We start from the raw sequence: 24,989 nt of genomic DNA on the forward strand, positions 1-24,989 counted from the left end.
TCTTGCTGGTGGCTGAGTGTAGGGAGAGCATTTTATATGCGCTTTTATTTTTCAGTGAGGCAGCTGACATGCTCTGAGCATTTGCAGTACTGGAGCACCACCAATACCCTTGACTCAGTGTTCTTCACTTACTGTTTATTTCTCTTTTTATTTATTCTTGGGACAAAATATTTGACACTGCATTGATCAATTGTTCTTGAGGTGGGGCACTGCTTATCACAGCTCAGGGCAATCTCAGCACTGCATGTTCAAGCTGCATCCTACCTCTTGCTGGTGCTAGCAGGGTGGTGATGGATGGAGTATATGCAGACACAGACGGGCTTCTATTTTTTCCTCTAATTGCACATATTTCTTTGCAGCTCTTAAGGGTGACTGCAGGTTTGATCTGGTTGTTTCTTGGTTTTATTTCTTCTTGCAGGTTACCAATGTTTGGTAAATTGCCGCAGCCGAAACAGTACAGCTCTGAGCTTCCACGGACTCCTTCCCTCTCCAGTGTCACCTCCAGTCCCTCTCTTTATAAGACTCCATCCCAAACCTCCCTTGGTAAATCTGGAGGATCCAGAACAGACCTGACTAAGGCGGAGTCCCTCGGCAATGTATACAAGGCCTCACCTAAACTTGATCTATCAAAAGTGTCTTCCAAGATAGACTGTGGGGACAAATCTTTACTAAAGAGGCCACCCTCAGTGTCCTCCATTGAGTCAACAGATAGCAGTACTTCCAGTCCGAGGCCATACATCTCCAGGGCCACCCCATTCCGTAAACCACTTGTTCCCACTTCCCTGAAGCCCTCTTCCACAACCACACCCTCCACTCCCTCCTCCTCCTACAGGAATGACCTACAGGCAAAGTATGATCAGATCATGTTCTTGTTTCTCTTGTTTACTAACTCATGTATATACTTGTGGGAAAAAAGGAACATGTATTGGGTCCTTTGCATGATCTATTGCTTGTCTTCATGTTGGGCTACTTGCTTATGACAGAATTTCTTTGGTGCTGCTCCTTCATAAAACCTCTGTATAAATATTGTGTGCCTTAATTATAGTTCTTTTATCAGTCATTATCATGTAAGTGATATACCACAGGATGTACAATGTTAACTGACTTTTATTACACAATGTTTATGTTTTATAAATATTATAGAGTATTGATTAATGCAATACTCTCTCTCTCTCTCTCTCTCTCTCTCTCTCTCTCTCTCTCTCTCTCTCTCTCTCTCTCTCTCTCTCTCTCTCTCTCTCTCTCTCTCTCTCTCTCTCTCTCTCTCTCTCATTATATATATAACTGTTGAGCAGGGTTTTGTTGAAGTTTATGAAACACTTTAACTTTCCATACTTTGCTTATAGGAAATTCTTGTCTTACTCTCAAGTTGCATGCCCAGAAAACCAGGGTTAGTGAACAGTTATGTAATAACCATAATATAACCATGAATACAGATAGACTGGGTTTTGATATGTTCATCTCCAGGACATAGATATAAAAACTTGTTTTCTATCTACAAATATGTTTCCATTAATGCACAGAAGTGCTAGATATTTGTACTATGAAGAAGTCTCCCATGTGGTAGAGAGGACAGTGCCCAGCATAACTAATATCCAATATATCTTCAACAATTAGGTAAACACACAGACATGCACATTGCACACTGATCACTTCCGTTGCATCATGCTGTGTGTTTTTGAGGCTGGGAGGACTGACTCATTAGATTGGGAGAGTGAAGCTTCATGTTTTTTACAAGTTGGTACATAGGGGTCTCTATCCAGGAATGCTTGCAGTGTTCTTTCTTACCTTTCTTTCTTCCCCAGCCCTCAATTTAAAGTGGTTGCTGCCACACCACTGAAGACAAATAACTCTTGTCTTTCTTGCTCCAGCTTGCAGCTCTTTTGGATTGATGTCTCACTTATTAGTAAAAGCATTTTACCTGACTCTACCTTCTCCAGCAGACAACTCTTAATCAGTGTCGTCCAAATCATTCATTACCCAAGGATTCAATTCTTTGTGATTATTCCATTATCATTTTGGATAAATATTCATAATTTTCATCCTTAGCTTAGTGTATGCTGATGGTTGTTTTGTAATTCATGACTAATCCTCTCATCTGTCCTTGCTCCTTAGCAAAACATCTGTGATGTTTGATAATTTAGGGCTAACTTATCATCTTTTCACCTTTCTCAACAGGTAGTTCTTTATGACTAATTGCATTACTGAGGACTTCAATATATTTCTCTTAATGGCTGTCTCCTGTTGGCAGTTTTATGGCTGTTGCAATGCCATTCAAGAAAACCATGGCTCTGTGCTTATCAGGGAGTAGTATTGTAGTGTGATGGGTTACAATATACATAACTGCACTGAAAATCTGTTAGTGTTTGATGTATTATGGGAAATATTTGTTACTTTCTCAGCTAACAGTATATTTGATGTAATTTTATCTGCATAATGTAGTAAATAACAGCAGTTTTAGATAATGTGATAAGAATAAATATGTCTGATAAAAATTAATTAAAAGTCATTGGACTCACCACAATTTGCAGTCTGTAAGTTAGTGTTGGTAATTATCATTCAGTGCTGGTGAAAAAAAAAAATTTTCATATTTAGATTTGGCCAAGACAGTTTATGTTAAGAAATGTGTATAAAGCTACTATATCAAATCAAAGTTTCATTATAGATAAATTCTCAGAAAAGTAAACTGGAATGAGGTTGGTCTGCATTAGTTTCCATAGTCATATTTGAATTTCATTATATCCTAACAAATGCTATATTTAATGTAAAACAGTAAAATTGTCAACTACAATAATTTACAGTCCTAAAGTACAGTACATTAACTTGTTTGCTTATCTTTCTTTCAATCATACAGGGAGATTTAATTTATTTTTGCCAATACATCAAGCACCTGTAGTGAGACCTCATTCATCCATTGCTTTATGGCATTTATTCATTGACATTCATGTAATATTGAAGAACCAAGAAAGTAATCCTACAGAATGTGTCATCACTGTAAGAATCTTGAGAAATGTAGATGTTAGGTAATTTTTAGTATCATATGTTTGACAGGAATGCATTCATTGTAATTTTGAGATGGTGAACTGATAAGCATTGTATCCACAGGCTGCCTCTGGGGAATCCAGGGAAGGTTGGTCAGCGAGAAGATCGCACCCCAAGCAAGGAGTCATCTCCACGCACCGACATGAAAAAGGGATCCTCGTTTGTGGAGGTGAGTGAGGCAGATGGCAGGATGGACAGTTCACAGTTCTGCCCCTGAACCATGGTAGGGACAGACATGGTGTGAATGCTCTGAATTTTTGTCTCATTCATCACCATTACAGGAGATGCATTCACTGCTGCTCTATCTCCACTCTATTTCCACTCAACTTGTACTTACTATTATCTTGATATGATTTTAGTTGTGAAAAGTATTCAGTATTTTTTTTTATGGATTCTTTAACATATTTTCTCTTACTCATGTGAAGCAATGAGTTAACCTTGGTGTCTTGGAGAGTGAGCCACAGTCAGGGTCGTCCAGTGTGCTGTACAAGTGACTGAGTTTCATCGTGGTGTTAGTTGTGTCCAAATGTTGAATGATGAATATTTATGACTTGCATAATTGGAGGCTGCATTTAGCATCTTGAGAGCCTTATGTGCTGGCAAGGTAACAGCATGCTCTGGGGTGAGGTTGAATGATTTGGTGGTGGAGGAACCAGTAACATTGCATGGGTTGTCAACAGGATGGTAATCTTGTACTGATGTTATTTTGGATGACACTTATGTTTTGTGAACTTTACATCATAATTCTTTACATCATAATTCTTACTAATCCTTGATCATGAAATCAATGGTTTCCCCTTAACTGTGACTTCATGTTTCATATCAAATTCTTGTTAAATGTGCAGAGTTTAGTTTATTTAAGGGCCAGTTGCACCAATAACACTTTTTATATATTGTTAGAAATTTTTTTTTTTTAAATACCTGTACAGGTATGTCAGGTACTCAGAATATTTTGTCTTTTTACTCTACAGGATTCAGTACAGTAGTACCTAATTTGAAAGATGAAATACTCCAGAGATTTTATTTAACGGATATTTGTAAAAACACTTGAAACTCACTACTTAAACTAGAAAGAGAAACAACAAAGAATGTATTCTTGAAGGTACTTGATAAAAAAAAAAGTTCCAGTTGAGAAGAACAAAATATTTCATACTTTTTTGAGATTAAATACATTTGTATGGCATCTTTGGTAGCTTCCTTTAGGAAAATAGTAACTGTATTAAGTTTTAGCCCTTCTACTTCTACTACTGGAATGCATTTTTTTTTAAATATCTCCATCTTCACAAATGAAGCCATAAAGAATGCAGAATAGGAACATAACACAGTATGAATTCCCATAACAAATTAATATCTTCTATGATCTCATTTTTTATAGCATTTTTTTTAAGTATGCTTGTATGTATTTAGGAAGAATTTGTTCAAAGCACACAGTCAATGCTAAATTTACCACCCAGTGTAAAACACACACACACACACACACACAAAAAAAAAAAAAAAAAAAAAAAAAAAAACCCTGGTCTCAATGAAGAAAATATTGCTTGCCCAAGGAAAACCAATTTTCCAAGAAAACCTTTCTTTGTGACAGTGAACCAGTGGCATTGCTGTTGTTCTGGTGCTGCAGCATACCTATGCATCTTTGTATATGAAGGTGAATTTATTTTTGTTTAAGTTAATAATAAAATTAATTTACTTGGAAATTACATACTGGATCTAATTGTCGAATATGGGATGGCATCAGTGCCCTCATGAACATTCTGCTGCTTAGCCACCAGATTGTTGCTGTAAGCTACCTCACTACTACCCATTGTTATTGCTGTGTTGCCTGTATTTTGTAACTTCTCACATCTGGTGGTGTTTAAGCAAATGATGGATACTGGGCAGATGGTGTTAATGATCTGTACAGAGTTAGCAGATTAGGAGCTAAGAAAGACTGGTGGAGACAGCTCAGGGTGCCCAACTTTACAGAACCTATTCTAGCAAGAGATGAGATGAGAATTTTCCAATTTAGATTGTTAGTAAAGGACAGATTGAGGATGTTCATTGTAGAAGAGAATGACAGTTGCTTGTCACTGAAAAAGAGGAGTTTTTGGAAGGTTGTGTTGAGTGGATGGTGAAGGAATTGAGTTTGCTTTGTTCCAATCAGAAATTTTAGAAAGATCAGAAGTTATGTGTTTTGTGGCTTTCCTGCATGAGTTATTTAATTCCTGAAGGATTAAATGTTTAAGAAAAGTGCAGTGTGGCATCATCAGCAAAGGACAATAAGTTTGACCTAGAAGATTATTGATGAATAATAGAAAGAGAATGAGTGCAGCACCTTGTATTTCTAACCATCTTGGAGACATGCCTAACTTCTAATCCTTCTGTTTATGCTGCCACTCTGTCTTCTCCATTGGGCTCCTCCGATCACAACCTTGTACCTGTATCTTGTCCTATTCCTTAGGAACACCACTTTTAATTGGCTTAGAAGAAGAACAGTGATCATCTACCACAGTAGCAATAGAACAGTCAGAAAGGAAACTTGAGACAATTTCAGAGAGAAAGATAGGAGTAGTATATAAGGATTGCTTGGAAATTGAAGCTGTGTGCCAGACTATCAGATGCTTTTGATGTCAAAAGAAACAACAAAAATTTCACCAAAATCTCAAAAAGATAATAACCAAGACTTAATAAGGGAGGCCAGAAGGCTACCAGTACAATGACCTTGAAAGAACTCCATACTGGTGGTCAAATGTAAGGTTGTGAAATGATAAATGTTTAAGAATCTGGTTGAGGATAGATTCATAATCTATAGAAAGGCAGGAAATTAAAGCAATAGGGCAGTAGTTTGAAGGGTTAGAGCAGTCACCTTGGAGTGTTTCATTATTTAAACTGAGTAGTGAATAAAGCACTGAACCATTGTGAAGTTAACTGATTCATACATGCCACCATGCAGATTTATTTATTGATTTACTTATTTATTTGTTTATCATTATTTTTGATAAAGCATTTATCTGTTATGTATGATTTCATGGCTGTTAAATGTGCTGTTGTCTTGTAACATTATATATTTTTTTATTTTTTCAAGTGGAATCTTCCTCAAGCTGACTGGATTTCTGTGGATGAGTGGTGATTGGCACTAAGCTTGGTGTATTTGTTTTGTTTAGGGACCTTGCAGTGTAATGTACATTTCATTAATATTTCTACTTGGCCAGTGCTTGCTATTCTGGAAACAAATGACATATCAAAGTTGTTAGACAGTAGTGAACATTTGATGGATGTAGTTATTACAATACTTCTGCTTGTGGTGTCGTGCATCATGATTTTGATGATTCAGCTGTAAAAGAACATACAAGAGAGAGTACAGGTGAATCACATTATCAGAAATGGTTACTTACCCAAAAGTCCTATTGAATAACAAGATCCAGAGCCTTGAAGAAATAATGGATTCCTTTCTAAGGGTTAGAAATCAGTTTGAAAATAGAACATTTACTGTGCATCACAAAAGTGTTGTACACCTCATGTGTTGGAAATTATGGTCACTAGTTAAATACAACCCCGTTTTACAGATGATACAACCCTAAGTGAAAAAAAAAAATACAAAATGTAGTAGATATGTATTTGTTTATGTTTGCAAAAGGCAGAAATTGAATGTGAATTTTAATTTTGAAAGAAGGTAGAAATGCTTGAATTTGATGACTCAAATAGAATAAGAGTTGAATGCCCAAAACAATGAGAAATTAGGTTGTATGAAAGAAAAAGTAGAGAAGAAACACACACATTGGAATATCATTATTTGGTCTTATGCAAATCATGATAGCTTGGAAGCTGAGATAAGGGAAAGAGCTGTGCAAGGGAGGAAAAATGGTTGAATCTCTAGTGTGTTTGATGAAAGAAAAGACTAAACATGGATGTAAGAAAGAAACCCCATAATGGAATAATTGTACCTGTGATTTCATATGCAAGGCAGAATTGCTGTGGAATGAAATACAAAGGTCTAGTATCAAAGTAGTCAAAAAAAATGCCTGTTGTGTGCAAAGAATAGATACTGAAAGTAATGAAAGTATGTGAAATGGATTCAGTTTGTCAATTGTAGGTGTGGGAATGAAGTGTGATGTTGAAGATCTCAGGTGCCTTATAGAAATGGACTGAAAAAGATCTTTAAACATAGTACATTGGATATGAATGTAAAGAGAGGCTTATATGAGGGAATAGTGTTGTCCACTGTGCTATATGGTGCTGAAACATGGAACATGGGAGTAGGAGAAAAGAAATGGTTGAATGTAATGGAAATAAAGTGTCTGAGGAGTATGTGTGGAGTAACGAGAGACAGAATAAGAAATGAGGTAAGAAGAACTGGTGTTCTGAGAGAGTTGGCTGGATGGACAGATCAGTGTGTATTAACATAGTTCAGATGTGTGGAGAGGATAGAGGGCAGTAAACTAGTAAAGAGAATAATATAGTTAGATGCACATGGTGCATCTGACTATAAGAGGAAGGCATCACATGGTGTGGATGAACTGTGTAAAGTGAGTACTGAATGAGAGAGGAATGACTGTGGAATAAGCAAGAACAATTGTGGTGAATGGAGAGCAACAGTGATGAGTACATAAAAGTGGCACAGTCTTGTTGACCCCTGGGAGTGGATGTGGGTGCACTTGTCAGGATCCTTTGGCCTGTGGACCCAGTTCGAGTGCTGGACATTCCGTAGGAAGTACCCTGCATCTGCTGTGGGTACTTCCTGTGTGGATTGCAATAGGTGCAGGATAGGGAATGGTCTCATCATGAAGAGGCAGGGATAAACCAGTGTGTGCTGTTGGGCCTTGCTCTAGTGGTATGTGGCCAGCTATGCTATGCCTAACCCCTGTTATAGGGTTGTCAACAAGACTATCCCTTTTCATCAGGGCCTGATGGAATCATTAGTGTGAATGATGGTGTATGAGTGTGTGATGCTTTGGGGCATCCCAGTGTGGGATTGTTGGCTTGATGTGTAGATATAGATAGAAATATGTCCAGTTTTGAAACTTTGGTTCTAAATATTCAATTTTTAACATTCTCCCTTTGGATAATTACATTTTCATGTTCAGATTATGAAAAATATCCCATGAATTCTCCTGTAGTTTGAGTAAAAATTTGAAAAGCGAATGGTTTGTAATGTGTCTCACCTGTATTCATAGTAAGGAAACACTGAATTTGCACAGTAAGCTTGAATCTTTGGGTTTACTATGATTCCTTATCCTCCTTCCCTTCATTAACATTATTGTATTGGGTTTTACAGTTTTTACCATGATTCTTTATCCTTCTCTCTTTTATTGGCATTATTGTATTGGATCTTACTGTACTGGATGTGTAGTTCTTGTGTTTATGACATGTCTGCATCCATTCCCATCATATCTCATGAACTGCGTAAACAGTGGTTTCTTTGTGCTAATGTTACATGCTTGGCTCGTGGCTGAGAAGTCTGGGCTGTGAATTGCAAGTCAAGTGGAAACTGAGATTTCCCCTTTCACAGTTTGCTCCCTATTCACAAAGCAGAAAATATGAACATAAATCAAGGTTTTTTTTTTTTTTTTACTGCAGTGCAGTGGTAGTGAAAAGGCAATTATTGTACGTGTGTGTGTGTGTGTGTGTGTGTGTGTGTGTGTGTGTTATAGGTAATTGCTTTCATTGATCACAAATGGTCATTACCATATGGCAGGAATTGTCAAAAGTTTTGTTTTAAAGATGGAATTATTTATACCTTGTGACAGCTGATTACATTAGCTATAAGAAACATTTGCTCTATGAAGACTGTGTTGTCAGATTGTATGTAATAGGCATTGTGATGAATAGACAGTTATAGATTTATTGACATGTGAGCATTAAGACCGGTTTATCTTTTTGTAGGTGATAGACAGGATGGTTGTAGGATACTACAATTGGTGGATGTGATGAACTTAAGGCTTTATGTGGTATTCAGTATTTACAACATAAAAAAGATTTCTGCCATCTTATTGGTTGGTAACAGCGAATTACAATTTACTGCTATTACATGAACCTTGAATACATGTTATGTAGTTTATTATATAGTGGCAAATTAAAATTTTGTCGGAAAAAAAGTCTGCTAATACTCATGCATAGGAAACATTGAGTCTTATGTAATGTGAAATCACCAGTTGAGACTGATTTCAGCATTCAGCTTATTTCTCTCTTTTAAAGTTGATTTCATCATAATTGTCTTCTTACTGATTTCAGCATTAAGGTAAAGATAATCATCACTAACTCCTTCATCTGGTGAAGTGCAAACAATGTCCTTTGCAGAAATCTCCTCAAGATGTAGTATCTAAGCATTACACCCATATTTGCTGCCTTCTGCTCTACTTTTGCTGTGCACTACTTTCTCTTTCCACATTCAAGAAGTATTCGTCTCTCTTTATGTGCCTCATACTTTACAGCTAAGCATTGCTTGAGCAGTCTGTCTACATCTATTCTCAGAATGGCCACAGCACTTCAGGATACTCCTCATTATCCATTTTGCATTTATACAGTATACTCCTCTCTTCTATTTTAATTTTCTGATACCATTCTTTGTTACTACAAAGTAAAGATGGGATAACAATTGAAAGACTGAAATATAGCAGAGAAGATATAAATTAGCTTGGAAGGAAAAGAGGGCACACTTGAAGACTGGGAAAAGGATATCATTGTGTTAGTAAACAAAAGGAAAAGGAGATAAAAATGAGTGTGGTAGTTGAAGGGTAATTAGTTTGTTGAGCATCCCTTGCAAGGTGTATGGTAAAATTTTAATTGAAGGTGCAGAACATTACAAACTAAGTGGTAGTGAGAACCACTCATGATCTCAGTCCATGCTGGACTGAGACCATGAATAGGATTTGTAGATTTATTCTTTTATGTGAAAGTATCAGAAAAGAGAAATAGTGCAAATTACACTCAGATTTTAAGAAGGCATATGATGAAATGGAGAGGGAGGGAATGTGAGAAGCATTGAAGGGATACAGAAGAGTTGAAAGGTTAATTTACAGAGGAAAAGCATTATGAAAAATTTTAACTCACAGTAGCATTGGTTGCCACACAATAACTCAATTGCCAAACAAGCTGCTCAGCAGCATTGCATCACTGTGTCAATCATGCCACAGTCTTAGTTTAGAGAATATCCACTCTGAACTTTTTTTTTTCATAAACCTCCATGGGACCTAAGAAACCTAGCAGAAGTGTAAAGGCAAAATGTAAAATAGAGAATGAAGAAAGAAGCATGAAAATGTTGTTCAAATCTCAGATCTGGCTTTTGCAGTTTTTCTTAGCAAAGTTGTGGATCTTTACCATTCTTGAGAACAGGGAAGCAATAAAGGAATCTAATGTTGCCAAAGGATTGATTGTGATCACCAAGTAAAGGTTGTAGACATTAGAAGAAGTGTAAAAGTTGCTCTTGATTTGGATCAACAAAATAATTTTTGCCAGTGACAGTAATTTCATCAGCTTTGTGTATGAACTTGTGCACAAAGTACTGTTGCAAAAGTTTAAACTAGCAATCATCTGGGGTCCAGGAATGGATACCTAAATCTGTTTTACATTTATATTTAAGTTTTTAGAACATTTTGGTTCACAAATGGCCTTCAGGAACTAATTAAATTCAGTAACTGTGGTTCCACTCTATAAAATAAGTCATTGATTGCCAGAGTAAATGGAGCAGCGAATGAAATTAAATATGGTTCCATCCTATGCAAGTATTGAATTATGGATGGAGAGACAAGAGATGTCATATATGAAATAAGTGGCTATGGAAGATTTGCTATGGCTAGTAAAGGAGAAAAAAATAGTTGCGTGTTGATATGAAATAAAGCATCCTGAGATGGTTTGTGCATCTAGGAAAGAATGGGTGAAAGTGAGAGAACAAAAAGGATATGTGAGAATTAACTATATACTAGGAGTGAGAGAATAACCCTCTAAAAAGTGGGAGGATAGCATTGGGCTATATGAGAGAGAGCAAGAGAGAGAGAGAGAGAGAGAGAGAGAGAGAGAGAGAGAGAGTGTGTGTGTGTGTGTGTGTGTGTGTGTATTTTATCCACAATCATGAGGATTTTGTGCTGGACTTGTGATTGTTAACTTTACCTTCTCAGTGAGAACTTATAGTTTATCAAATCCAGTCTATGGATGAGACTGACCTTAACATGCCACATACTTAATAATCTCATTCATTGAGAATAATGACTGCTCACTTATTTATGAAAATCTTTATGACCTGAGCAGGATGCAAACCCAAACCTGAGCTTGCCAAGTGAGAGGCCACTGAGCAAGCAAACTATGTGTGTGTGTGTGTGTGTGTGTGTGTGTGTGTGTGTGTGTGTGTGTGTGTGTGTGTGTAATTTAGGAGAATGTAATTCAGAATGCAAGTTTAATAGAATCTACTGGAATAATCATATTGTTCAGTTTATATGTATATTACATCTACATAAATAAATCACTGACCAACGTTCAACAACAACTTGAGTCATCTTGAGACTTCTGCTTATGGTGCTGAGCATTCACCAATAGTCTTGTGTTAGACATAGAAAAAAAAACTATGTACAAAATGAACAATGTAGTTACCATTGTTGGTTTCAATAAAACTTGCATATATGTGTGTGTGTGTGTGTGTGTGTGTGTGTGTGTGTGTGTGTGTGTGTGTGTGTGTGTACACCTAGTTATTGTAGCTTGAGTGCCATATGTGTGTGTGTGTGTGTGTGTGTGTGTGTGAGTGAGTGGCTATCTTTAGATATCATACAATTTCTGTCATCTGGCAAAAGCCTTGTACCTCCCTAACCTTTATATTGGTTATGAAAGCTTGATACATTTCTTAATTGTCTTGTGTGCCTCCCTACTTGATGCATCTTGTTGGAAAGGATTCACTGGCAGGCATCCACCTATGCCATTTTGACCATGGAGCTGAACATACGGTTTACCAACATGTAGTTAAGGAAGACTGCTGTGATAGAAATCCTATTTTAATGTGAAAGGCAGAAAGAGCCTAGTTTGATTGCAGGGAGGTCTCAGTGACGATTGTGATATCTAAGACCTCTAATGGGAACACCACTTGCATAGTGATGAGTTTTTTAGTTGGATGCAGTGAAGGATTTTCCGTAGGAAGAGACAGGTATGTGGAAATAATGCATTTGGGGATGTATCTTAGGATATTTCAATGTTTAGAGGACTGTCATATCTAATATTTTCACACTAATCTTCTGAAGATGTTTCATCCTCATCTACCACCAGCAAGCTTTTCATTAGCATTTAGTAAGAGCTTGATCCCCATCCTTTTTGTTGTCTCACCCAACAGCTTTTACTAATACTTTAAGGTTCCTTGAAATTTTCTTACTACAACGGTCTTGATCTGCAACCTATCACTACTTTCTACCACTGTTGACACTTGCCAACATTAGTATTAGTAGCAGTTTCAACCACTAATTTGTTTATGTTGCGAGTAGGAGAATGTTTAGGGGAACAGAGCAACAAAACTCCACAGCCTGCCCACTTGGAGTGTAAGTGACACCCTCACAATACTCACATTTCCCATGGCCCTGCAACCTTGGTGGGCCCAGAACAGATACATTCTCCCAGTGTACAGCAGTGAGGAGGGTGATATTATTCCAGGCCAGGCCAAGTCCTCGTTTTGGCCGAGAGTCGAGTGGAGGTGGCACAAAGGGCGGGTCACAGGCCATCCCTCACAGCCCCCGCATTCCTTCCCTGGCTGTCGGGTCAGGGAATATTGGGGTGTCGCAGGTCGGGCGGGCAGCGGCCGAGGGCCATGAGATAGCCTGTCAGACCGAACAAGTACTGTTACCATCACTAACTGTGCATGACCAGCTTCTTTTACTGCATGATGAGGCATAGATGTGTGGAAAAGCTTATGATATTTTCTTTTCAACTTGTGTCTGAAAAATCCTTTCTCAATTTAGAAATATCCTGCTGATTTGAGGTGCCCTATAGGAGACCAGCTGGCCAAACCAGCAGCCCCATTTAGTGCACCCCAGCCAGCACCACCTCAGGGTTTGGTGTGTGGCCTTCCTCTCCTCCTCCTTCCCTCTGCTTCACTGCCCTGCATCCTTGGGGAGAGTTGTATGTGTCGGCGGGTGAGCCTTGCCATAGGTATTAGACTTGGAAGGCTGATGGCACTGCCTCTCCCTTCCTGCATGTGACAGATTTGTCTACTCTGTATTGATTCTCTCTCTCTCTCTCTCTCTCTCTCTCTCTCTCTCTCTCTCTCTCTCTCTCTCTCTCTCTCTCTCTCTCTCTCTCTCTCTCTCTCTCTCTCTCTCTCTCATATGTGATATGAGATTTGTGGTCTCCAGGATCTTGTTCTGGTGTGTAAAGCAGGCAGCAGATGGTGATGGTGGTGGTGGTGGTGGTGGTGTTGATTATGATGATGATGATGATGATGATGATGATGATAGTGGTGATGAGAGCAAGATGTTTTAAGCTGTTTGGTGCTTTGTTTTAAGATGGCACGTGTGTTGTTCCTATCTTCCTCATGATTGTGTGTGTGTGTGTGGGTGTATGATTGTGTGCGTGTGTCAGTGCATACATGCATGCACATGTGTGTACCCAAGCTGTACCCACATGCTCATATTGGCTTCCTCTACTGTAGACACTCATGTCATTGGGGCAAATGCAGTAGCAGCAGCAGCAGCAGCAACAACAACAACAAAAAAACAAAAACAAAAACAAAAACAACAGCAAAAATAACTTAAGCAGCAGCAGAAGCAACAAAAACCTTATAAGATGGCATGAGGGAGAGTTGTGATACTGTCTGGAATACATTTGATTGGCATTGAGATGATTTATATCCTATTAACATTATTTGCTTATTTCAGTTACATTTTATTAATCCTCTGTACATTTATGAGATTTATTACAATTTCTTGCTTATATCATAAATACATTGGCTTTTCCTACTTTATAAATGAAAATTATTTATATTATATACATTTTCTTATAATAGTCTTTTCTCTTAGAAATGTAGTTATGTCTAATTTGATTACTTATAAATTTCTTGAGTGTTTGGCAATGTCTATAATCTTTTCTTTGATGTTAATTTTTCAAGTAAATTATGAATACATGGGCATTTTACTTTAGAGATTTTAATGAAAAGACAGATACAGTAATGCAAAAGTGTTTCTGCCTCCACCAAGAATGCCACTATCATGCAGACAGCAGTACGTGTGCTGAGAGATGTGTCTTTATTGGTCTTGTGGTGTGGCATTTTACATCTTTTAGAACTCATCATCTACTGCTGAGTAGAATCATGGAACATTGTGTGTATTTGAGGTCTTCAGAATGAGCACAAGTGTGACATCTAATTAGTGCAGAAAATTGGAACAGGATTTTAGTAACTCAGCATCAGTGCTATTCATGCAACTCTATGGATGCTGAGATTTTGCATTAATGCAGCTCATTTTGTTGTTAGGAAAATCATTGATCTTCCCATAACCACCAGGATCTACACACATTGTCATGTCGCAGGCAGACTGCAGGGAGTTCTGCCCGTGTGCTCAAAGGCATTGATTATATTAAGCCATGAATTCACTAATAATAAGTAGTAAAAAAAAAAAAAAGTAATGATAAAATAATTATAAGCATGTCTTTTTTTTGTAGAGTGGACATCAACCATTCTAGGCTTTCAGTTCCTCACAATCACCTAGACAAGTGTGATATGTGGTCTGCCCTTCCTTCCTCCCCTCAGTGTTCTACACCTTTGATCTCTCATTCTTGGCTAATGATCCTCATTCTTATTTCACTGAAACACCTGTGTCTCTGCTTTAAGGTACATAATGGTTTTGAAAAGAAAAAAAATCCTTTCACTAAAGCTTTCCAAAAATCCTGTAGAAATAGAGTGTTTGAAATTAAAAGTTTTATCATATTAACTTGATTACATAAAGATATTATTTTCTTTTGTCATCATTGTTGCATTATCTTGTATCATTTATCTTAATATTTATCCCTTCCCCATGTACAGAGAAGAGGTTATTTAAGCAGTGCCACTCCATGGTCATAATCATCTCAAGATTTATTTTTTTCTCTTCTGTACATATATTTTTATCCTAAAAGTCTAGTGTACATTATTTTGTAAATCTTGTATATTTGCTTACAAAAGCCTAGAATACATTACCCTTTGGATCTGATCCTAATTCCTTGGTGTGGCTTGCCTTAGTGCAATGAAGTGTTGTCTCTGGGTTGGTATGAAATACAAGATGTGTGTGAGTCATTACTACAGGAGCAGCAGCAGCAGCAGCTTATGTACGATTCAGCTGTGTGTGTGTGTGTGTGTGTGTGTGTGTGTGTGCACGCATATACACATGCACAAATGTGTGCATGTTGTGCTTGCACATGCTCCAGCATGTGTAAAATTCATTGCCTTTGAGTTTATAGTTTTTGCATATTCACTTTATGGGCTGTCAGTAACTACATTAGTATGTATATTTTAGAAATTATATAAAGAAACTTCTATATTTTATTGCTAAAACTAATCATACCAACTAATTTAGGACAAAGTTAATAGAATTCAGTAGAATTTTTCCACAGTTGTAAGCTAAAAAATGACACTCTGTATTCAGCCTCTGTTCCCTATCTCCTGCACTAGAGTAAGTTTAAGGCTGTAGTTGGGAGAGGACCTGCATACTGTTATAATGGCAATGTCCATGCCAGAATACAGAGGAGCACAGAGAACATTTTCCTCATCTTTTTCATTAGCAACCTATGGTTTACTAGTGATTCATATTTTTTGGATGCTCATGCTCTTATACTGTAGCAAAAAGAGAGAGAGAGAGAGAGAGAGAGAGAGAGAGAGAGAGAGAGAGAGAGAGAGAGAGAGAGAGAGAGAGAGAGAAAGCCCTATCTAATGTTGTGAGAAAACATCTAATTTAGTTAATAGTCTGAAAAATCCTTATTTTATCTTCCTACAGAATACTTTACATTTAGTGAATGATGTGGCCATGGCAGTGGCATGGTAATGATAGTGGTTGGTAGATGGTTAAGTTTTATTAGTGAGATGTGTGTGTGTGTGTGTGTGTGTGTGTGTGTGTGTGTTCACATATTTGTATTCCTACAGAATTTAGTTATGCTCATTATGTGTGTGATCCTATTTTAACTGAGGAGATAAATATTTTTGCGTATATGCCGACATTTTTGTTTATGTGGCTTTGTGCTCAGTACTGAGATGTTTTCATTGGTGATGAGAGGGAGAGAAAGAGAGTATTTTGACAAATCCAACTTACAGAACCATCTGATCAATTAGTATCTTATGCTTACTCCAGACCAACTTCGTGGAGACTCTGACACCGCAATACACCCCGGGTGCTCCCTCCAGTGCCATGCAGACCCTGGAGGATAAGGTGGCTGCCCTCCAGGCCCAGCAGGAGATGGAAAACCTGAGAGGCGAGATACAGGACCTCAATGAAAAGCTTGAGACCCTCAGAGGTAAGGCATCGGCTACCACATTTATGATGATTAATTCATCATCTTTTCCAGCATTGGAGTTACCAACTATTTTGTTTGGATGAATTTTGGAGAAAGAAAACAGAACTTAAACATATGGTATGGCTCCTGGTGCTGGCATAGAGTAGGTTAAAAAAGGACAGGAGTTTGTTGTGAAGTGGTCATTTAGTTTGCTTAACCCAAGATCACTAAACTTGTTTCCCAGTTACACTATCACTAAACTCGGGTTTCTCACACCCATTTTGGAAAATTGAAAAACCATACCAAATACACAGATTTATCAAAGTAAACATTAACACACACAATTTTCGGTATATAACGAATACGTAGACATATTATTTATTACTTTTTCCCATAATTACATTTTTCAATTAATTTTTAAAAAATAAGTATGACAAAATTTTTTAAAAATATCACTTAAAAAAACTAAACTGCAGATATCCTTCTTCTTTTGTAGTTTTTCTTTCAGATGGATTAGCTCTACTCTCAGAGACTAATCCAACTAAACTAGGGTGTTTGAAACCCGATCTGTAAATAAAACGGGATCAGTAAACTTGGGTGTAAGGCACCCAAATGGTAATTTATGGAAAAAACCGGTGCGCGCAGTAGAGAAATGTGACTCACCTTTGTCTGAGCTTGTGAAACACTGAAGTTACTGAAAAGTACAGGGTAGTTGTCACATGGGAACATCATGTGATCAGTGTGACTTCACTAACCCTGGGTGTCTCATATCCGAGATTAGTTCTGTAGGGTTAATGTATGTGGCAGTGAATAAGGTGTGGTGCCTCAAGATTGACAGGAAATATCATCATCATCATCATCATTATCATTATCATCATCATTATCATCATCATTATCATCATTATTATCATCATTATTATCATCATTATTATCATCATTATCATCGCCACCATGTTCAAAAAGAAAACTTAAACTGGACACCATAATTGAGTGGTGGAGATGCAGTTATATACTTCAATAGTATCTTGCTGTTCTCAATGTATGACTTATTGTTTTGCAGTGAAGCGTGCTCAGGACAAGGAAAAGCTGAAAGAAGGAGAGAAAATGAAACTGCAAGTGGAGCAGCTTCTTGAGTTTAAGTCCCGTATCATGGAATCCCAGGTGAGGTGATGAGATAAGAGATGAAGAAAATTATTATAAAGAAAGGGAGGATAGGAGAAAGAAAAAGGAATGTAAAAATATGACATACTTACTCTACCCTAATAAGTTAACATAGTACAAATGCTGCATTTGTGTCATTGTAGGACCCCCATATTACTTAAGACCTAAGATTTACAAGTGCCACAGAGCTGTGCAGACATGGGTTTGTGACTGTCAGGCAGTTGGATAAAGTAATGGTTACTGTATTCAGAGTTCCAAGGTTCTAATCTTCAAACAGAAAAGGTACAGAACATAAACCAACTTCTGACAACTGTGACAACATTTTGAATAACTGAATACATGTTGTAGATGCATGTGGTGAAAGGAAACAGTCACTTAGAAATGCTTCATCCATTTTTAATTCAGTAAATATGTTGGATTCACACCTTTCATCCTTTTTGTTTCCTTCCCATCAGGCCCAGTTACAGAGGGAGCTACAGAAAGCCAAGGCTGAAGCTCGTGAAGCTGTGGAGAACCGGGACCGCCACATGGATGATACCCAGGAACTTACTGAAAATGTAGAGATGCTCACACTAGACAAGGAGATGGCTGAGGAGAAAGCTGAGACATTGCAACTCGAACTTGACCAGGCCAAGGAAAGGATAGAGGAATTGACGTAAGTTTTGTATTATAATCATATTCTTTCTACTTCTTTACGCTATCTCTTTCCCTCTTTTTCCTGCACCCAAAAATGCCAATAAACATCTGAGTGTCATTACTGAGTATCCTTAAGTAGGAGTCAAGTAGATGGATGCAATGATGTGCTGGGTAGCTTTTTCCTGTTCTCAGAAAACTTTCTCCATGATCGTCCACGGCTGAATAATTTAACTGGTTGATTGATTTTTTATTTTCATTTATTTGTTTATTTATTGTTATTACTATTTTTTATTTATTTATTGTTTTATTAAGTTAATCAAATGTAGGGTGGGCTTTGCTTAGGGATGATTGGAGATGGTCAGTGATTAATGAAGTGCCATAAGCATAGCAGAAAATAAGGTAGATGAATGAGATGACAAAAAAATGATGTAAAATTTCCTCATTGCATGTCTAAAACTGATACATTGGAACTTTACAGACTGGACCTGGAGATCTTGAAGACAGAGATGAGTGGGGCCGTAACTCCCACTGATGGTGTGGCAAATTCACTTCAGGTGCGGCAGTTGGAACAACAGAACAGTCGCCTTCGGGAAACATTGGTCAAGTGAGTTTCTTCCTTTTCTGTAAAAAATTATAATGATTTTGTAGAATAATGCTCGGTGTGGTCAGCTCACAGTTGAAAATATGAAGTTTGAAATTCCTGTCAGGCGAAAATACTTTTTTGGGCTAGTCTCCTTTCACACTGGAGTTCATATTGATTAATTAGTTTGGTTGATGTAAGTCAAGCATGTGTTGTTCTGTCTCTATATATTCTTTTTATCCAACTAGTCTTTAAGTTATGGATTTTTCTTGCACACATTGCCATCTCCAAGTTATTTCAAGAGTTATTACTTCTGTTTGGGAAGCAAAATTTCATACTGTTTAGGCATCTAGCCTGGTACAGTTTGTAATTTTGATGCCTCTGTTTTTTCATAATTCCCTTTCTGAATCTTCTTCCCATCCATATTTTCTAATAATCTTACTACTCTGAAACTTGTAATCAAATATCATGATGATATCATGTGTATGTTTTTAAGTATATTTGTGTGCATGCTTGTCATCAAATCCTGGAAATAGTCAGTGCTTTATGGCAGAATTGGCAGATAGACAAGGTATGAAATATACCTTGTGTTAAAAATCAGTTCATGGTTTAGTAAACAAATACATGCAGCACCATCCTGCCTTTATCTTCATTTCCTTGCATCCCTACTAATTTTCTTGTGTTAAATTGCCTCTTCTTTTTTCTCTTTCCATCTCACCTCCTCATCCACTCTTGCCCCTACCAGGATGCGTGATCTCTCAGCCCATGATAAGCATGAGCTGCAGCGTGTCCAGAAGGATCTTGAAACCAAAAAGGGAGAATTGGCTGATATGGCACGGGCCAAAGACAAGCTGGCAGCACAGGTGGGCCAGCTAGAGCAGACCATCTCAGACCTCCAGGAACAGGTGGGTGAAAAGACAGCATGAGTAGAAAGTGAAAATTGAAAAGCATGAATGAGGAAGAAAGGAAAAGGTAAGTAAGGCTGGGTGATACTGGTGGATAAAGAGGATAAGTGCAGAGTGAACTATCAAGCCAAAGGCATGGTCAATCAGTGCATCTTGTTCCTCCTGTACACATAAGCCTTCCCTGATTACTGAGAGAGGAAGGGATCATCATAATACAAGAGCCATGAGACCGCCTACACATTCCACCACACCACACATGGATTTCAACTCTACTTACAGATGGAATCAAGCTGCTGTATGTGTTCATTTCTGAAAGTTACAGCATTGCTGAGCTGACATTAGAGGAGCATGGGAGAAATAGGTCATGAGTCCTATTACTCATGCATGTGGGGTCACAAAGATCAAAAGGAATACATATACTGTACATCAGAGCTATAATCAACAAAAATGCAAGTGGAAGTAATCTCATTTCACTACGTCACCCTGATAATGCAGTACACTGTATGGTCCTTTTAGCTTGCTGTGCAAGACATTTATTGCCATTGCATCATTCTAGTGCTGGGTATTTAATTTTCATTTGTTTAAATTTTTATGAATGAGTATTCATAAAAAAATTCTTACAAATAAAACTTGGCCCATTTTTAAATGAAAACAGATTACTTGGACAGTGTAAAGGAACTCACAAATCATCTTTGGGTCTAAATTTTAGAGACCCCTAGTTGATTGGTGAAATGTTATATGTAAAGTCTTTTTGCACAATTTAGTGTTCATCCAGACAATTCCAGTTGATATGGGGGACTTGATTAGAAGGATGATTCCATTTTAGACCAAGTATGGAATATGTTTTGTTTGCACACTTTTTATGTTCTGCATAATATGCACTTGTTGCATGTAATATGCACTTAATTAAGCACGTATACAAAAAACATTATTTTTGCGCAGATAAGTATACTAGAGGCAATGCATTCACAACCATATGGGTAAGTGACCCCTTGTGTATAAATGAAGATTGCTGAATGTCTGTGTGCCTGATATGATGTGTATTTTATTTGTAATGGAGATTATAGAAGTGCATTATGATTAAAGAGTTGTGTGCAATACAGAAAGGGTCACCTTTCATCCAGACAGGCATTTATTTTATTTCATTTTTTGGGGGGAGGGCTTCATGGTATTTGATTATTTATTCATTTTATCTATTTATTTATTTATCTTTATTTATTTATTTATTTATCTTCATTTATATAGTTATTTATTTAACTATTTTTACTCAGTTTTATTTTTGCATGTTAAGGAAGCTTGCCAAGAATTAGAAAAACTATGTATAAAATAAAGCCTGTTTAGCTGCTGCTTTCCAAAATATTGATTGTTACACCGTTCCAATCTAGTTGCCCAGTTTAGTAATGGAGGTGTTAGAATTCGTCAAACATTGTTCCTTGTCAAACTCAGGTATGATGTATTGTTGGAAAAATTTATATATGTATTTATTTTATTTTATTTTATTTTTTGAAGATGTAAAGGAACACATGACTTTCTGCCCACCATATGACCTTTTTATTCTGACACCTTAAAGTCAGTCATTCAATTAATCTCTACTGAGTAACTGGATATGACATTGGGACAGAAATTATGATAATTGATAAGGCAAAGCAAGCTAGAATTGATGAGTTTGACCAGGTAGGATTTAAGGGTGCACCATCGCCAGAGTAGGAACAATAGGACGAGAGACAGAATTATGAAGTAGGTTGGACTGTGTGATTGTAGTGAACCCATTAGCTTTGCCTCACAACTATATATATATATATATATATATATATATATATATATATATATATATATATATATATATATATATATATATATATATATATATATATATATATATATATATATATATATATATATATATATATACCTACACTCCTCACTAATGGCTGACAGTTTGGTGCCATGTGGTTTATTTATTTATTTATTTATTTATATTATTATTATTATTATTATTATTATTATTATTATTATTATTATTATTATTATTATTATTATTATTTTTATTTATTTATTTATTTTTTACATTTATCACAAAGTAATGATTGATAGCAAAAGACAAGTTTTACACTGCAGCTTAAGCAAAATGTGGATGACTTTCTGATGGCAATCAATTCATATTTTCTTCTGATTTCAAGTTTACTCATTCAGTAAGTTTGTGTTTGGAGAGGTTGTTTCAACATTAATTAGTTGTGTGTAACTCCATTTTGATATCAATATTAAAAGAGAGAGAGAGAGAGAGAGAGAGAGAGAGAGAGAGAGAGAGAGAGAGAGAGAGAGAGAGAGAATCTTGTCAGACAAAAGATTAAATTAAAATAATAACTACACTAAACAGATTGATGGAAATAAACAGAACAGCTGGAAGAATTAGATTAAAAATTTGCTGCCCATTTTAACCCTTCCATGATGCAGGTGGATGCAGCGCTGGGAGCTGAGGAGATGGTGGAGACCCTGACTGACCGTAACCTGAACCTGGAGGAGAAAGTGGCTGAACTGCTGGAGACTGTGGCTGACCTGGAGGCAATCAACGACATGAATGATCAGTTGCAGGAAAATGCTCGGGAGCTGGAGCTGGAGCTACGGGAGGAACTGGATATGGCCAATAGCAAGATCAGGGAGGTTAGTGATATGATGAAGAGCTGCAGGAAGGTTGTAAGGAAAGAGGGTTCATGTCATATATGGGATGCATTAGGAATTTGGATGATTCAATAGTTGGAAGGTTGAAAAGGAATTGTGGAGAGGAAAAAACGAACTGGGGGTTGGCACAAGGGAGGAAAGCATAGATGATGGATATGGAGAAAACAGGAAATATCTTTGTGGAACCTGTATCTACTATGCTTGGAAGAGAAACTGCTGCATCTCATCACTCCTTCTCTGCAGGTGATGAGGGAGCGTGAGGCATCTAATGAGGTCATTGTGGACCAGGATGCAACAATCAAGAAGTTCCGTGAGTTGGTCCAGAAGCAGCAGGAGCAGAACATGGATCTGCGTCATGCCCTGGAGAAAGAGACCAACAAGCCCATTGGAACTCCGTCAGAGATAATTGATTTCAAGGTAATGTCTGGGATTTTTTTTGAGAAGTGTAAGTAGTTTTGGTAGATTTTGTATTGAATAATTTTTTTCAGCTTTGTGAATGACAGTGAAAAGAAAAATTAATATTTATTTATTGAAAAGAAGTAGGTTTGCCAAAATTTGCAGTGATTTTTAATTTTATATTGTATTTATATTTTGCTATGTCTAGAAACAACTCTGTAGTTATTAAGTTGCCTTTCTACACATATCTCTCCTGGACATTTAGTGCTCTTCTAAAATATGCCCATAGAATAATGGCCTTAGAATTTGTCAGTTACCATCCTTTTCCAAAATATGTAAAGTGTATATGGGAAATATGTTGTGAATAAGAAGAGATTTGCAACCTTTAGCCATCCTATAGAATTATTTTTGCAAAGCAATGAGTAAGAAACAGGCATTGATATATAACTACGAGACAGAGTCAACAAGTCAAACAAGCAAGAAAGGTGTAAGAGGAATGAATTCAGTGTTTAGTTGTTGGATACTTGAAATTCATTCCATTCAAAGGGAAATTATATGATAGAAGTGGTGCCAAATATATGAATAATCAGATTAATAATGTATGGTGGGATGCTTTTCAGAAAATGTTTACGGAAACAAAGGCACACAGCAAGGCCATCGACATGGAACTGCGGAGGCTGGAGGTGGCCCAGGCCAACCATCATGTGGCTTACCTCACCCAGTACATGCCAGACAACTTTATGTCCCGTGGTGGTAAGTTTGCTGATTAAGCAGAGCAAGGAATGTTACTATAATCTGAGTGTGTAGAGACAAAGAAAAAAAAGAGACTAGTGAACAAGTTAATTAGATCAAACATGAGAGGTGTGAGGTGCAGAGGAGAACCATGAATGAGGTGGTCAGCATGGTGATGGGGACTGGACTGAATTGGAATAGATTCTCAGACAAGTTTAGCCAAAGTTGAGTTGGACCTTTTATGATGTTAACTTTTCATATTTTCATACATTCATATTATTTCATGCTATCATATTTTATTGGTTTACCAAGCCAAATTAGCAGACTGATGTGTTGCTTTCACAACATTATATTTGGTGTCTTAAAGGAAAAATTGAAAAATCAAGTCTGGTTGTATCTCACCAGTGTTAGATTAACGATTTTGGTTTGCAAGAGTGTCAAGTTTTGTACATTTTAACGTAATTTGAAGTAGTCATGAGGATGTAATAATAAGAGGAATAGAAGCAATGAATGCCTCAATGTGTCACTTCACAAAAAATATCATAATATTGGCTGCAAATTGTTTCACTTATGATTAAAAGTATTTGTCTTTTGCTCCAGGTGACCATGATGCTGTGCTGGTGCTACTGCTTGTGGCCCGTATGATCTCCAAAGCTGAAATTGTGATTGGAGGAATAAGAGACAAATACCCGGTCCCAGAGAACATCGATCGATCTGCTGTTCTCAAGACCCATGCCATTGATCAGTATGCTTTCTCAGCCCGTCTCCTTCAATTGCTTTACTCCATGCAGGTATGAAGATTGGTCAAGTCATTTAGTATGGGGATTATTGAATCTACAATACAGGGCACAAAAAAATATTCTGAAAAAAGTCTGCAAAGTTGCTACTTCCCCTCAAAAAAGTGAATAAAAGATATTTCCAAGTTGGAGGCCAATTTAGCTCCAAAGATGTCTGCATACTTATCTCTTGAAATGGTTCAAGTCTTAGGAAGGAGAGAAAACAGAGACAGGCAGAAAGTTCTAGAGTTTGCTATTGAAAGGGATGAAAAATTGAAGATAGTGATTATTTCTTGCATTAGAGAGGGGAACAGTATAGAGTTGAGACTCGTCAGAAAATTTTTGTGCACTGAGGCAACAGGAGAAGGTGGAGAGGTATCCCACATTAAGCATCTCATACCATTCTGTTTTTTATAAAAATGCCATATTACTCATGACTTTCACATCAACCCTGATTATCCATTGTCATCTTTACACATCAAATTAACCTTCTTCCACTCTCAGGCACTGCTCCACCAGTACCAGTATGTGTTGGGAACCTGCAGTGTTGAGGTGTTCCTGCGTCTTGGCACACTCTACCCTGAGATGGCCTCTCATGAGCGCAACCTGGACTTTTATGTGGACTTACTTAGGAAAGATCAGGTATTGTTCAGATGTTTTAGGCAAATCTTTCTCTTC

The 24,989-nt window shown here is 37.2% G+C and overlaps 1 protein-coding gene across 14 annotated transcripts in view; it reads left to right on the forward strand.

Annotated features, from left to right (window-relative positions):
- The window catches only part of LOC135091365 (dynactin subunit 1-like), a 51,858-nt gene that overhangs the window by 17,513 nt on the left and 9,356 nt on the right, over positions 1-24,989 (forward strand). For 7 of the 14 annotated variants that reach the window (XM_063988979.1, XM_063989006.1, XM_063988987.1 and 4 more), the window contains 12 exons: positions 3,106-3,211; positions 12,646-12,825; positions 16,305-16,467; positions 17,507-17,607; positions 18,063-18,262; positions 18,722-18,847; positions 19,569-19,728; positions 22,183-22,389; positions 22,651-22,824; positions 23,424-23,556; positions 24,136-24,326; positions 24,816-24,953. In XM_063988979.1, the coding sequence (XP_063845049.1) occupies positions 3,106-3,211; positions 12,646-12,825; positions 16,305-16,467; positions 17,507-17,607; positions 18,063-18,262; positions 18,722-18,847; positions 19,569-19,728; positions 22,183-22,389; positions 22,651-22,824; positions 23,424-23,556; positions 24,136-24,326; positions 24,816-24,953 (1,879 nt within the window). Of the gene's footprint in view, positions 1-418; positions 851-3,105; positions 3,212-12,645; positions 12,826-16,304; positions 16,468-17,506; positions 17,608-18,062; positions 18,263-18,721; positions 18,848-19,568; positions 19,729-22,182; positions 22,390-22,650; positions 22,825-23,423; positions 23,557-24,135; positions 24,327-24,815; positions 24,954-24,989 lie in introns of all 14 variants that reach the window. The other 7 variants (XM_063989039.1, XM_063989053.1, XM_063989045.1 and 4 more) reach the window with 3 other exon arrangements.

The sequence above is a fragment of the Scylla paramamosain genome, chromosome 3 (assembly GCF_035594125.1).
Source record: "Scylla paramamosain isolate STU-SP2022 chromosome 3, ASM3559412v1, whole genome shotgun sequence".
In the NCBI taxonomy this organism is placed as follows: Eukaryota; Metazoa; Arthropoda; class Malacostraca; order Decapoda; family Portunidae; genus Scylla; species Scylla paramamosain.